Raw genomic sequence first — 16,056 nt, 5'->3', positions numbered from 1 at the left:
CACTGCTGAAAACATGATTACTAGAAAAACACTAGGATGAGAACTGTCTTTCCCCAGCAGTATCTCTCTAATATTGCATTCCCATTCTCACTTGAAAGTGAAACCTGTGTACAGGATTTAGTAACTTTCCTCTATTTTATTTTCAGTTTCTCTGTTATGCAAGAGAAGGCAAGAGGAAGACAACACTGACAGATATTTCAACAGCTATTTATTCATTGCAGAAGTGCTCTGCTTCCAATAGATGGCGAAAACCTGTGCTGGGGGTGGGGGGGGGAAATCACAGAAGAGAAAAATCAAGCACTGGAGACTGCAATGCAAATATTCTTACAAACAATTATGTTTTTTCACTTACCCAGCCTTGCAGCCAACTGCTAAACTTGCCCAGATGTCCATTTTTCACATCTAAAAATTCTTGGGAAACAGGGCTTTGCTTTATGCTTACATTTAGCCCTATTTTGTCAATCCCCAAGCATTTTATAGAGAAATACACGTTATAATTTCCACTTTAATAAGATCACAGAGTCATAGAACAGTTTGGGTTGAAAGGGTGCTTTAAGGGCCATCCAGCCCAACCTCCCTGCTGTGAGGAGGGACAACTTCACCTGGATCAGGCTGCTCAGAGTCCCATCCAACCTGACTGAACATTTTCAGGCATGGGAGCTTCGTCATTATTTTATTTTCTTTTGCCTGTAGAGGTGAGGGCAGCCCTGAAGTGCTGCTGGGGCTGGGGGGCAGCAGAGTCACAAAACCCAGACCCCTCCTGCACTACCTGGGAATAACTTTATTCCTATAATCAGGATTAAGTGAGGCTGCTCTCACATTCTGAGTCAAGCACAAATTCCTGCACAGACCAACACAACATTTTACTTCTTACCAGTTCTACTGCCAAAATACCCTAATCATAGAATCAGATTTTTACTCTTCAGCTACTGATGAAGAGAGATGCACTGGTTTACTGGGTAAGATATGAATACGTTCCCTCAAGAGATTTATTTAAAACTTTGACCTACCTTTTCTGTGGCTCTCTCTGAACAAGAGACCTGAGAATACTTCTCCTGCATAAGAACTTCTATTTTAGCAAAGTACAGCTCAGTTTGAAGGAGCCCAGCAATGGACTTGACTTTTCTTCCCTCACTGTGGGGCTCATAGTGAGTTCAGGAACTTGAAAAAAATAATCAAAAACGTTTTTAATGCCTGCTTTTAAATACTATTTCTCGAATAAACTAAAATTAGAAATTCCAAAGAATTAACATTCTTTGAATGTTAACAATTGAACACAATTGTTAACCCAAGATCAGTATGTACTCCAAAAAGTCAAAGATATTTCTATAGTGTAGGCAAATGATATATTTTAATAAAATAATTTACATTGCCCTCAGTTAAAGCCTAGAAATGTAAAGATACACCTTTTAATGGCCCTACAAACAAGTAAATTGAACACACTGCCTGCTTTTTTTTGGCACAGAGCACACACAGTGGCCTATCAGCCCCCAGAGCAGCCCAGGACCAGCCAGGATACTCCATTTGCTCAGTTATAAGGCAAAAGAGGAAGGCAGGCAAGTGTGCTGCACAAAATTATCAGTCAGGGAAAAGTGTGGTAGGGCATAAATCCCTAAGGAAGTCTGTGTTCTAAAGCACAAGAAATAACTTGTTACTTTCACAGTCACAGTTATCATTCTATTCATTGTACTTACTAGAATGATGGAATAAAAGTACCTTCAAAATGGATGCACTCCTGAAGTAATTAAAGCATTTTCATGATCCATAGGTTTGTTACAGAGAAAAGTCTTTTACATTTATCTCTTTCCAGTAATGCCAGCTTGCATCGAGAGGTGAAATCAAAAATCCATCATGAAAAGATACTTTGAAGAACTTGGTTCTAATCTTCCAGCCTCAGGGTTTGTTTTTTTGTTTGTTTATACACTCTCTAGGGAACAGGCAAAGCAGAAGAAACTTCACATTTTACTGTGTTTTCACGGCCTTAATTTTCACCACTTCAGTCCCAGCAGGTCACTGCAGCTTCACTATGAATTTCTCAGTTTTCTGTACTGCATGAAAATATGGTCACCAAGAGGATTTCCTGTCACAAACAAATCAGTTGTACAAGGGAGGGAGAATTGTCCTTTGGATTCCATCAGCTAGAACTTCTGAAGTCCAACCAACCAACCAACTGCACAACTGCTGGCCCCTCTGTGCCAGGTCGGACAGTCTCTCTATCAGCTATGGGATTTCCAGCACCCCTTCCTCTCTCAATATAATGTTAAATCATATTTTATTATCTTTAGCATGCGTGTGTACATTCTACACTTAGAAGAACTGATCCAGCTATTCTTATGAGGCTGTACACACAGAACTGGCCACATCCTCGCATATTAAAAGTCTAAATTTACAGTCATAACAACGTATTAAAAAAAGTAAAAAACTTTACTGCTACCTCAGATAAAAAAAATTCTCTTATTGAAGGAACTTTCAACCCCACTGGCATACCTCTTTGAGCCAATACTTTAAAAAGTCCTTGTACTGAACAGATTAGACTGATATTTTACAGTAATGCCTTCTGTCAGGGAAGCATCCAGTGGGAGCCAGCTACTACATGGATTCTAACACGGCTTGCCAAATTTTACTAGTGTTTTCAGTGTCCACACGAGAAATTGCCCATTAAATTTATAGACCAATTTTATGCTAACTGTACTCATTATAGTCTGTGAAGAAACTAGGTAATTGGGTTGTTGTACTTCTATCTTTAGAAATAAATCAGAATTCCTGCTTAGTTAGAATAATTTAAAATGTCTGACTGTGCCTGTTCAAAGCATCCATTAACAAATGCTGGCTTCTCCTCGACTTCCCACTGCATTAAACAGGTCATTTCTGTACACAAGACAAAGCAGCTAATCAACTGGAAGTTGAAAATAAATATGCAGGGAGCAGGCACACAAACCACAGTGTTAAAATACATTTGCCTTATGCCAAGATTCATTTGTAAATTCATCAAGTGTTACACTTACTAAGTCATGTTGATATGTTTTCAAGATGGTTAACTGCTCGAAAACAAATAATATTTACAGTGCAGTTAAATGGACTTATTCAGCAATACTCGCAGGCACAAATTGAACCAGTGGGTGTACAGAAGCATTTGTGTTGCTGCAGCACTCAGGGCTGTGCTCTGGTGAAAGGTGGCCCTGCCCACGGCAGGGGGGTTGGAACCAGATGAACTTTAAGGTCCCCTCCACCCCAAACAATTTTATGAGTCTGTGATCTGACCCTCAGATCCTTTTACAGCAAAAGGGCTCTGATTTCAATTCTCAAGATTTCTAAGATTATACACAGTCTCTATGTGACTGCTGCAGTATAACAAAGCCAAGCTGAACAGCAGAAAATGCCAGAAAGGAGTGCAGAGACTGAGTAATTTCTTATTTGCGTAGATGTACTAACTCTCTGCAGGGAATCACTTCCCTGCACTCAGGAAGCCTTTGGGTTCATAAACTTGAATCCTTTCCCAAAGAGGAACAATTAAGTCCACTCCAAACATATCTCAGAGGCTAAAAAATAATCATACTACTACCTTCTAATTTCATATCTTTGGGATAGCTAACCACAGAGTTATAAATTAAATTCTATCTTCTAAGGGATAATAAACTTTTAGCTATCAGAGAGTACCAGCCAAAGTTACTGTGCTGTAAAATGTAAGAAGTTACCATGCAAAATGTAAAAAATTACCACATAAAATGCAAAAGTTACCATGCTGTAAAATGCCCTGAATAGGGATGCAATCATCCAATCCATTCAGTGTTCAAAGTTTCACTTTCCACACAATAACGATTCAGTGAGTGACAACAAAAAAAACACAACTAAAAAACCCAAACCAAAATTGTGAGCTCCTACTTGGAAAGCTCACAAATATAAACAAAAGAACAGATGTTTTAGTTTGTTTTGTGAAAGGTGGTAATGGAAGATCAGTCATCCATGCACCAAACAAGCGCTCTACTGACTCAACAGCACTGTGACAGCAGCACAGCTCCTCCTGAGAATGCCTCCAAAGTTGAATCCTGGGGGCAAAATCATCTGAGGAATGCTTTGTTTAAAATGTGATTAACAAAACCTCTTGGCAGTAGCTTTGCTATCTTTTGGAATTCCAGAAGTAATTGTAGGTAAAAGAAATTCCCGGACAAAAAAAATCAGGCATGAACAGAATCCAATGTAAAGTGTTAAGTGGACACTGAGTTATGACTTTGGCTTCTATTTTGAACTTGGCTACCTATGAAGTTCAGCATTCATTAACCAACTAAATCTTGCTACAGCTGCTGCCCCAGAACAGCAATATTACTCTAACATTGGGCATTCTGCTGTTGAGTCAGAAAAGATACTGCCTGGGAATATAATCATCAAATTTAAAGTGCTATTTGATGGGAATTACATTTTTAGTTTAAAGAGTGAAAGTGACTCCAATATTAGGAAATAACAGCCAGAGTTCTGTGACAGATACAAGTTCTGCATCAAATTAAAGCAGTCAGTAGTTCTAGAACTGGAATAAAGTAATAGATCTTCATAAAAATAAAATAGCATACATAGTAGAAAAGAAGTGGGAGACTTCAAAACATCCCTTAAGCAGTTTTTGAAAAGAAATGATGCTCCTGGCACCTGGATGCTACAGTAGGACATAATTTGTAGAGATGAGATGATGGAGGAGCTAAAAAACAGGTGTTACATACAAGCATCAGTGGCTCAGTTCAGGGACAAAACATTCCATCATCATCAAAAACTTCAAGTTAGTCATTATTAAACCTGTTACCCAGAAGATTCCCTCAGTAAATTGTTCACTTTGTATAGTATTTCCATGGAATATGCAATATTTTAATATTAGAGTGCTTTACCTTAGAAGTAAAGGATTTAAGCTTAGAGATTCAAACCATTTCAATTAATGCATAGACTAAATAAAGAGTCACTTTTTTTTAGGTTGTTGGTTTGGCTAAAAAGGTGGTATTTTATATACAGGATCATAGAATGGTTTGGGTTGAGATGGATGTTAAAGCTCATCTTGTTTCAACCCCCTGCCATGGGCAGGGACACCTTCCACTAGACCAGGTTGCTCAGAGCCCCATCCAACCTGGCCTTGAACACTTCCAGGGATGGGGCATCCACAGCTTCTCTGGGCAACCTGTGCCAGGGCCTCACCACCTTCACAGGGAAGAATTTCTTCCTATCTAACCTAAACTTGCCCTCTGTCAGTTTAAAGCCATCACCCCTTGTCCTGTCACTCCATGCTCTTGTAAAAAGTCCCTCACCAGCTCTCTTGTAGCCCCTTTAGGTACTATCAGCCTATCACAAACACTTTGAGGCCAAATAAAACTCCCCAGTATTCATAATTCACTGCTTCAAAATAAGGTTCCAAACAGGAACAATTTTTCCAAGAAGGACTTTGTCTCTTCCTTTATCAATGTACCTTGTACCCCAAGGAACAGCTGCAGAACATGGGGGAAATCCACATGGACTACACCTTGGTAAAAAATCCTGGACATCAGCTCCCACGACAGAAACAAGAGTGAAATGTAGGTGAACAGAATACCCCAAACCAAAGGCTGTTTGCTCAAAATCCGGTAAGACTGTCTGAAAATGAAGACCTGAAACAGTAACCAGGCAGTTACCAAGAGACCTCAGGTGGGAAAGAAGAATCAGCTTAAAAATCAAGTGTAAAAAGCACTAACGTTTCTAACAGTGAGACGAGAGCAGTGAAAACCTGGTCTGACACCAGGAAGGTGCTCCCTGGCACCTCAAGCTCTGCTGAGGCCTGAGGGAGAATCCTCCCCTGCATGCCTGGCATGGGCTGGGAGCACAGGGAGCAACAGGGACAGGCTGCTCCTGGGGTGTCACCTCCTGTTAGAGGGACAGAGGGGAGCACGGACCTGCAAACTCAGGGTGGGGAGCTGCTGTAGGAGGGTGTTCAGGTATCTGAAGGTTTTTTAAGGGTCTAGCAGTCATTAATCTGTGATATTGCTGCTATTAATCCTGCATGTATAGTTCATGGACTAACAGTTAATTACAAGCCATCAATAAATCACCCACAACTTCAATTCTAACTTGATTTAAGCCACGAGTTGTTTACCCCTACAAGCAACACAGACACTCCCTTCAGTGTCTTCTGCTTCACACTGATATGCGGCCTTCAGCTAAACTTAACTGTCTCAGATTTTTTATTTTTCTTTTTTTATTCTCTTTTTCCTTCACCTGAGGGCCCCCAAGGGATTCAGGAAATCAACCCACGAGATACAAAGGTCACATTTGCTTCAGTTCTCAGACTGATTCCAATCAAAGTACTGCAAAAATTGCACTCCCCCAAAGTAATGGCTCCAAAACCTGGGCCAAAAATAGGTCATGTCTTTGAAAACTAGATATTAAATTGTTGGGTTAGACAAATGAAAATTTAAGAAGTTTAACACATATGCTAGCTTTCTTAAACAAGATGCTCTAATGAATTTATTCCACTAGATCAGGTTTTTGCTCCAGGAAATTCCAATTAAACACCATATGAAAGCTTGGCATGTTTCTCTCCCTCCAACTGACAGAGTTCAGTGTTAGCTCTTGGTTTTTCTAGAAAACATTAAAAGAGTGTCATTCATATTTCTTTTTTAAGCAGAGTAAAAAAAACACAGTTAAATTTAATTCTGTATGCTTCACTTCTGTACTTCTGCTGATGACATTTTTATAAATTAGAGGTAATGAAGGATCCTTTCCCATGTTTTAACTTCACAAATTCTCAGTCTTTTGAAAGCATAGAAGATAGGGATGAGATTCTAAACACTTGCATAAAACTACAAGATCTGTCAATGTATAATCAAAGACACAGCCCAAGCAGACTCACTGATCTGTGACTCAGACCCTGAAATAAAATACTAATATTCATTAAGTACACATGCTTCTTCTAAACTTATTTTTCTTTATGGGCTCCTAACTTTCGATTAGTCAAAACAATTCTTTTTTCATTATTCTGTAATCAGGAGGAAAACATTCAGTATTGTGTATAAAGATTTTTCAAATTAACTAAGCTTACAAGAGACGTTATGTCACCTTAGCAACTACTTTTTAGAAGTTACTTACTCTGCAAAAGCTGACTCTGAACATGCACTTAAGAGTTTAAAATAATTTCTAGGCTAGCAACTGGCAACCACATTCTTCTTCATTACAATTTTAGAAAGCCATAAAGACTTAAATCTGAAAAAGAGAATTAAAAGGAAACAGAGCCTTATGTGACAAAAACAGCTTTTCATAGTAAAACAAGTGTTTTCAAAGTATTTCATTCAAGTGACTAGTGGAAACCAGAGCAACCTAGAATTTCAAGAACAAATACTACAGGAAAAAAAAAACATAATTGCAGTTAAAAATTCATTTAAAAGGCAGTTATTTAAACAAGTTAGCCAGGGAAATAACACCTTACCTGCCAATTACACATCCCCCAATTCCAGCCAACACTGCCCCAATACCATATTTATTACTCCTCACTTCTGCTACTCCCCAGCCTTTTTCCAAATTAAGGGAATATCTAAATTTTTCTTCCCCAAGTGCTAGGAGGCAAATCACTCATCTATTTCTGTTCTGAAGGTACAATTCCCCATTACCTTGCTGCTTACATATTCCATCCCTGAAATATGGAATCAAAGAACTGGAAATCCTTCCTTTTCTCCTTAACTCAACTGAGCACAGTAGGAGCCCTTCTCCAATTAACATTTACCCAGCACATTCCACCTCCTCATTCCCTCAACACATCTGAGTCACAACCAGCTCCTCAAGTGACTGGAAATTAACCTACTAAAGCAAAAAAAATGTCTAGAGTTATATTAATTTGGCACAGAACTTCACAGAAATCTTCATCTGGGAAACTGGAGAGATTCCCCAGAAATAAGGGAATTTTATTTAAGCCAGGGAAGATCTGTAGAGAGATGCAGTATCTGGTATTGAATCCACTGATGTATTTAAAAAAAAAAAAAAAAAAAAAAAAAGAGGCTTTCACAGAAATAAGTTCTTGTTTTAGATTTATTCTTTAGAGGGCCATAAAGGTTATCAGACCTCTCCCCCTTTTTCCAGGAGGGTTGCTCTTCTTTTATAAGGAAAACTAAAGATGAACTCGTTCCCCTTGAATAATTATGGATTAGGCTTGTAACCAAATGCAGGACAAAATATTCCTGCCCTCCTTATTGTGATGTTTTGTACCTTTATTTCTTGTTCAGACTGAAAGCCTGGTAGACAAAATAACCCCCCCAAATTAGGACCTTACGGATAGGAAGGTTTCTGCCTACCTGGCCTGTTCGGTTTGTGCTGCACACAAGTCCTGTCAAACTCCACCTGCTGGATAACCTTTAAAAAAGACTAGGAAAAAAAAGCTTTAAAAAGGCTTAAAAACCCCCTTTTGTTCCACCAGCATTGATACACCACCCAGATACTATGATAAAACTGATTGAACTGTGTATTTGATTATATATTCTTCATCCTTTTCTACCAATCTCTATCTGTGCTAAAGTTACGTGGAATCTCTGGGCAGATATTTTTTCTAAACTCCTCATGTTAATGGGCCATATTTTTCACTAATATCAATTTTTCCTAAAGTGTTTATAGACAGAAAGAGTTATAGGTCCATCTCACAGCTAAGGAGAAAATTATACTTCTTGTTTTCAGCCTCTAACACAGAAAAGCAGAAAGTAATGTGCAAACGTAATTTAAAACTAATATCTACATATAAAGTATCACCTTTAATTATTCAAATCTCAAACACTTCAGACAGTAACTTTTTACCCATAATTTCCAACCAACAAAAGCCACAATAATCTAGACATTTTTATTTGCTGATATTTTATCTTATGGATATCTTATAAATACACCTGTCATCATTCTACGTTTACAATATAACATTCTTTATTATGATCTATCATCCTTGAGGAGTAATTAAAAAATAAGGGAGGCTGAGATTCACCCAAGACTTGCAAATCATACCTGGAGTAGTCTGTCATACAGACATGCTGGAAGAGAAGTTATTTTTGAAAATAGTAATTTAATCACAAGTTGGGAGAGCATGTATTCATTTAGAAAACTGCTCAAATATTTCCCCAGAAACAAAATTAAACACCATGATGATGCTGTGGCAGAGGCAGTACAAAGCCATAAACCCCTGCTGTGTGTACATTATTATCATTTCAGAATGTCATCACTAAATAAGTACAAGTGAAAACCGTCTGCAATGAGAAGTTTTATAGAAGCTTCCAGACAACCATTATTTCTGGTGAACAACTATTTTTTTCCTCTTGAAATAAGTCCTTCTATTTTTGCCAGATCTCCAAATGAAACTGTTGCAGAACCTCTCTGGGCTGGTTTTGCCTAAGGGGAAAAAAAAAAAAGGAAGTAAAAAATAAATATATATAGGGCGAGTTCAAATGTTTTCTAGAAAGCTTTTAAAGCATCAGTTATTTAAAAAGTCAAACAGAAAAGAGTTTAGTGTCACACTACCTGTGATTCATGGTATTTCCAGCCAATCATGTAATAGATCTGAAAGGTGGCAGGTACTGAACCATCACTATTTCCATACATTTCTGTTGGGGAAGGAAAGGAGACAGGAAAGGTATCCAGAACATCAGGTTTAGGAAACACTTAGTTCTCAGAACATCAGAACTAAGTGTGACATATTCATCATAATGACTCCCAGTGAAAGATTTGGGACAATAAAAATATCTCACACCGGTGCATCAACACAGTTCAAATCCTGTCATTATAATTAAGGTTAAAAATAGCTTATGATAATGGTATTTTGTTCTATTCCAAAGTGTTTGGGGTTTTGGGGGTTTTTTGTGGGATCTTTTTTTAAACAAAGCTCAGAGAAAAAGACATAGAAAAGAAGTTCTTAAAGTCATTTCAGGTGAAGTCATTACCTCTCAAACACTGACCTCGGTATATTGCAGCAGCTGCCAACATTGTCTCCCTGTGCAGCAGAGGTTTTCTATTCCAAGAGCAATTACTCTCCCCCATACCTAAAAATATGTTTTAGCTTTAAGAAAAAGAAGATATAGCACATGCCATGAGTTAAGTGTCATGCACTAAGGACAGATTTTTACTAAACCACAATAAGTACAGAATCCTCTGCATTTCGCTGGAAGAGAGCACATACCACAAATAATTTGGTGAGTTTCTTACCTGTAAGAATCCAGAACTTTTAATTCTCATGCTTTGCAATTTACAGTTTGCATTGCTAGGAATGATTTCAAATTATACTTCTTCAGCCTGAGTCTTGAAACATTTAGGTTTTCTAGTATAACTTATTTTAAGAATGAGTACAAAATTCAGACACATCACCATATCTACACATACATCTTAGGATGTATTAATATCCTAAGAGATTTTTAATAAGAAATAAGCCAACAATTCTAATCTCCTTAATCACTTACAGCATCTGAATGTTCCTGATGAGGATAAGTTTCATTTTCATTAAGGAATTACTCCAAACAGCAGCTGATCCAGATAAGAAATGCCCTGCTTTGTTCTGTAACAACTGACTGCATATGAGCAATTGCTTTACAATCCATGACAAGTGCAATCAGAATATTAACAAAATTGTTACTCAGTTGTTTGCTGAGTACCCTGATAATCAGGCTCACAGGAAGAGTTAATATATGGGATACAGGCTTCTGTCTCCCTTTCAGGGATTTCTCCACCTTCCACTGAACAGGCTCATTCCGAATGGGAATTCAAGCGAAGCAGAAAATTTGTAGCAGGCCATAAAGTAGCAAACCTTTGACTTCTGCTTCCCAACACAAATCTGCTGAGAAGCACAATCTCCTGACTCACTGGAGAGCAGGAAAAAAGTAATGTTGCCACGGTTATAGTAATTTATTATTTATTTATATTGCTGTAAGAAAGAATTTTTCTTATGATGAGGGTGTTAAGGGACTGGCACAGGTTTCACAGAGAGGTGGTAATGCCCCATATCTGAAAACATTCAGGGCCAGGTTGGACAAGGCTCTGAGCAACCTGATCTAGTTCAAGATGCCCCTGCTCACTGCAGGGGGCTTCCACTAGATGGCCTTTAAAGATCCCTTCCAACCCAAACGATCTGGAGTTAATAAACACACAGTGAAACTCTTCTGTGCCTGCCCTAGTGATACAGAAAACATTTATGTTTCCACAAAGAATATACTTGCCTTGCAAGTCTTCCATGACCTCAAACAATCCTGGGTAGTTGACTTGGATTTCATCAGTATCCTGAAAGAATTGAGAAGCTCAGTTTTAGAGCACATCAAGCTAAACCAGCAGCATTATGCCAACCTTCAGAGCTGTTAATGGACTATTCCCTGCCCATGGCAGAGGGGTTGGAGCTGATCATCTTTAAAGGTCCCTTCCAACGCAAACCATTCTATGATTCTATTCATCTGCCTCTTCTGCTCAAACAAGGTATTTTTCAGAAGAACGTACTGTCTTAACATTTCTAAAAGGTTTTGCTTAGTAGCCCAAATACAACCAAATTTAATCGAAATGCCATTATTTTCTTCTTGCTTTCACAAGAAACAGCAAGTGTCTAAAGGCTTTTCAAGCAGATCTAACATTCTCTGACATTTCTCCAAGAAGACTATCCAAATTCTACTGGGCCACAAGCCAAAGACACACTTCAGTTGGTCCCATTAATCACCACAAAGCCAAGAACAGCAACAGCCCAAGCCACTTCAGAAGCTTATTCAGCAAAGGTGCACGACACACAGAAGGAAGCAGCACATTACTAACACATTAGCAAACAGTGATTTTTATATCCCAGCAGCTCTGGACTGCTCAGTGTGGTTGTTCTGTTGTTTGTAATTACCACAGTCAGGGTGTTGAAGCCAGCTCTGGACAGCAGATGTCCCAAGTCAGCGACAGCAGTGAAGGGTGACACGTGAGGGGAAAACCCGCCTTCCCTCTCCAGCTCTGCCAGCTGCAAAGAGCAGCGCAGCTCGTACAGGGTGTCCCCCCCAAACATTGCTCCAATGAACACCCCATCTGGCTTGAGAACGTGGTGGATCTGCAACACAGCAATAAAAATGGGGTTTGACATCATGTAATTAAGAAGTTCTTAGGACTTTGCTTTTTTAATGAACTCCAAAGCAGTTGTTTTAACAGATCTTTAACATTGAGTGCATTCTGCCACAGCTTCTGGTAACAATGCAAACAAATGATCTGTCTGAAAAAAGATTATTTTTTCTTAAGAAATAGTAAATCTCCAAAAATTACACTGAAAGTCAGGAAACCTAGAAGGAACTTTGGAAACTGGGGGTAAAACTATTTTCAGCGGGATACTCCTGAACCAATATCCTCAATCAGTTTACTTCTGAAAATAGGGTAGATTAAGACAGACTCTGCTTGCTTTTACTTTGTCAGATGAGAGCAGCAAAAGCACTTTTTAATGCCTTGATTTAAGGAGGCCTTAATTTCCAGCAGTGATCTTTCCACTTCTGAGAGACAATAGAGTAATGCAGCTTTTATTATGCCTACCCCTACTTATTTTTAACTGGCCAGAACAGCAACATCACAACTCAAACACCAAACTGCTTTCTTGTCTCCTAAGTCCTAGTGACAAGGCCACTAAATTCATGCTTCTTTTTCTAAGAATTGGCAGTGATCCCTGGTTTAGACATCCAGAAGAGCCTTATTAGATAATCAGGCTAACAAGGGAGTTTCTTCTAAAACTTCCAGCACTTTAAAACAAAAATATTTTCAATTGTTTTTTAATTAAGTATTAATCAAGCTACCTTTCCTATGCTAGCAAAAAAGCCTTTAATTGACAGGTAAGAATATTAAGTAGTTAAAGGCAGTTTCCATTAGTTAAAGCCAGTGGCACCACCACAGGAAATGAGCATCCATGATGAAAGTTGGCCAAGAAATCCAGTTCTTCCCCTGTGTGGGGCATTATATTGTATTTACTGTGGGAGTAAAAATGTTTGACACCCTCTAGAACACTTAAATTCCAGTGAAAATTATATATTTCTTTCCAAGTATTTTTCTTTTAAGTACTGAAAGTGTTCCAATTTATTATTTCCATAACAACAGGACATTCCTATTCCTGCCAACAGGTGAAAGAATAGCACTGGAATGACTGATTAATTTGAAATAAGTGAAAAAACCCCAACAAACTGGTTAAAATACTTCTTGCTCCAAGGTTTTGATTTGACTGAAGTTTAAACCTGCAGTAAAGAGATGAACTAATCCAAAATAAGATTTTTTTTTTTCAGAAACAGTTTTGGTTTTCTCTTCTCAACCAGTATTTGCTTGACTTCAAAATGAAAAAGCCTTTCTCTGTGTTGCCTCAGGTGACACTAGTTACCACGATCACAGCTGTCGAGAATTCAAAATATTATATAAACATGTTGTTTCAGTTATTTATTCCAAATTGATTTGAGGCAGTAAATTAGTAGCAATATCAAGTGATGCTCCTCAAGCTGCCAAGAATATTGCGAAAGATACTTGTGTGCAACGTGAGCTATTTCTGTGCCTCTTATTTAAAGAAGATCTGGAAATGTTGAGTGCTCTCAATGCAAGTGATGGTTTATAGTATTAAAAAACAGTTTCTTACCTCTTTAAAAGCTTTAGGAAGGTCATTCACCCAATGCAAACTGAAATAACAGAAGCATACATTTTCTAATCATATATTTAATAAAATTTAGGGAATACACCTAACTGTTTAATTAACTAAGTTCCAGGAGCCAAAGCCACAAACTAGTTTCTCAAGCTGCAACAGTTCTGAAATACCTGCCTAAAAGTGGTATCAAACAACACCAAAAGTTGGTAAAAATAGATTTTTTTTCCTTTTAGGTTTTTTTGTTAAATTGAGAAGATTCCAGTCCTGGAGACTAGTTTGTCAAAATACAGGGAAGAGAGAAACTACACGTGTTTTGAAGGAAAACAAACCAACTAGGAAGAAGTACCAGGACAGAAGTTTTTTTCTAATGCAGGCTCATATTAACTATTCAAGTACATTCCTTACTGCTCTTTAACGCACTGTTAATCTATTTTGGCTTTATTTTCTTTAAGCTACTCTGAAAAGAACGTTACTTAACATTTTTAACAAAGCAAAAATAAATAAATAAATGAATGATTAATGCATACCTTAAGCTGCTAACAACAAGGTCAAATGTGTTTTCTTTGAAAGGAAGGAATTCCTCATCAGCTACAACCTTGACCGTGGGGATTTCAGTTTCTACAGCATTTTTCTAATGTTGGGTTAGAAGAAAAACAACACCAGAAACTCACTTCTTCTGCTTTCCTGTATTACAGAATTGAAGCACATTAATGGCCCTCAAAAAGCTGCTTACCAAAGCATTCTCTGCCACATCAACTTGAACAAGTTTTTCAACTGTTTCCTGAAACAAAATTTTAAAAGTCTATTAAGTATTTAAATTGTTTCCTAAGTGGACATAAGTCATTTGTTTGGAACGCTTACAGCAACTTATTATAACTTATAAAGCGTCCTTTTGTCTCTTGATAAAAGCTTTATATAAAGCAGAAAGCATTTTTCCCCACCCAACATGGCACTTATTCCCAGGGAGAGCAGGTGAGGCAGAAGGGATAACAGAAAACACTCCGGATTTTTAGGCCTAAGTTTAGCTAAATATAAACCATATATATATAAACAGCCTAGGAAGCACCTTTAGTTACAGCATGGTTCATGAAAGCAAAACTGTGCATGGCTTAAAAGTTTTCATAATTATGCTTCTTTTTAACAACTGTGTCAAATAGATTGATCAAAAAACGTATATTCCTACTCAAAACTAAAAGTTCACTGTCATATAATGGAGATCTTCCCTTGCACTATCATTTGTCAAGTTTTCACTGGCAATAAATTAAGAATGGCCCGCAAAACACACAGCTTTGGACTATAACTACAGGTGTGAAAGGGAGAGGGGAGGAAGATTTACCTCATCAAGACCCAGAAGATTAAGTTATAACTGAGCCCTATCTGAAAATGGAGGGATGCATATGAACTCACTTTAAACACTTTCAGTGAAGAGCCAGTACCTTGGTTAAATGCTGCGCTATATAACCTCGTCCAGAGCCAACGTCTAAAGCCAGAGGAAACGTTCTGAAGGACAAGATTAGCAAAACAAAACATAATCAAGACTCAAGAACATTTTATGTTTTAGACTGAGTTAAGTTTTACCTGCTAATTCCTAAAGGCCTCAAGAAACTCAACCCATGGAGCGTCCTCTTGTGGAACCAGCGGTTCTCACCTGGTGATGTCAAACACCCTGTCCGCGATCCTGCCGCCGACCTGGGGGGAGAGCCCGCGATCAGTTAGGATCAATTAGGCTGGAAAAGACCTCTGAGATCATCGAGTCTAACCTATGACCCAACACCATTTTGTCAACCAGACCCTGGCACCGAGTGCCACGTCCAGTCTTTCCTTTAACACCTCCAGGGACGGGGACTCCATCACCTCCCTAGGCAGCCCCTTCCAATCTCTAATCACCCTTTCTGTGGAGAAATTCTTCCCAATGTCCAACCTTAACCTCCCCTGGCACAGCTTGAGATTGTGCCCTCTCATCTTGTCACCAGTTCCCCGGGAGCAGAGCCCAACTTCCCCCCGGCTACACTCTCCTGTCAGGGAGTTGTAGCGAGCGAGAAGGTCACCCCTGAGCCTCCTTTTCGCCAGGCTGAACACCCCAGCTCCCTCAGCCGCTCCTCATCAGACTTGTGCTCCACATCCACCACCAGCCTCTCACTGTCGCCCCCGAACCGAGCGTCCCAGCACCGGGCACAGCCCCGGAGCTGCCCCGCCCGCCCCGCACCTCCTCCCGCAGGTAATCGCACTTGGCGGGCTCGGCCTGCAGCGCCGCCCAGTTCTTCTGCTTCCGCTTCAGCCGCCGGTCGAAGGGGCTCAGTGCACCCGAGGTCGCAGCGGGAGGAGAAGGCGGAGAAGCGGCCAGAGCCCTTCGCGGCGGGGCCCAAAGCCGCCCGCACCATCCCGCCCTCAGCACCGGGCGGGACAAGCCCCTCATGGCCCGGCTTCGCACCGCCCCCCGCGCATGCGCCCCGGCTGGGCGCCGTGTCCCGCCGCGG

At 39.4% G+C, this 16,056-nt stretch overlaps 1 protein-coding gene across 3 annotated transcripts; it reads right to left on the bottom strand.

The window, feature by feature from the left end:
• Positions 1-7,798: 7,798 nt before the first annotated feature.
• NDUFAF5 (NADH:ubiquinone oxidoreductase complex assembly factor 5) lies at positions 7,799-16,048 on the bottom strand. Of its 3 annotated transcripts, none has more exons than XM_032681871.1 (11): positions 15,786-16,048; positions 15,228-15,268; positions 15,016-15,079; positions 14,313-14,360; positions 14,107-14,210; positions 13,574-13,613; positions 11,828-12,025; positions 11,175-11,235; positions 9,924-10,007; positions 9,490-9,572; positions 7,799-9,360 (listed from the first exon to the last, which is right to left on the bottom strand). In XM_032681871.1, the coding sequence occupies exons 1-11, from the start codon at positions 15,993-15,995 to the stop codon at positions 9,274-9,276; spliced, it is 1,020 nt and encodes a 339-aa protein (XP_032537762.1). In that variant the 5' UTR covers positions 15,996-16,048; the 3' UTR covers positions 7,799-9,273. The 3 variants fall into 3 exon arrangements, with proteins under 3 accessions (XP_032537762.1, XP_032537761.1, XP_032537763.1); XM_032681870.1 differs by having other exon boundaries at positions 9,909-10,007; positions 15,786-16,006; XM_032681872.1 differs by lacking the exons at positions 7,799-9,360; positions 9,490-9,572 and having other exon boundaries at positions 9,918-10,024; positions 15,786-16,006.
• Positions 16,049-16,056: the final 8 nt, after the last annotated feature.

Source organism: Chiroxiphia lanceolata, chromosome 3 (assembly GCF_009829145.1).
Source record: "Chiroxiphia lanceolata isolate bChiLan1 chromosome 3, bChiLan1.pri, whole genome shotgun sequence".
NCBI classification, from domain to species: domain Eukaryota; kingdom Metazoa; phylum Chordata; class Aves; order Passeriformes; family Pipridae; genus Chiroxiphia; species Chiroxiphia lanceolata.
Note: the sequence above shows the minus strand (reverse complement) of the source record. Positions and strands in the feature narration are given on the sequence as shown.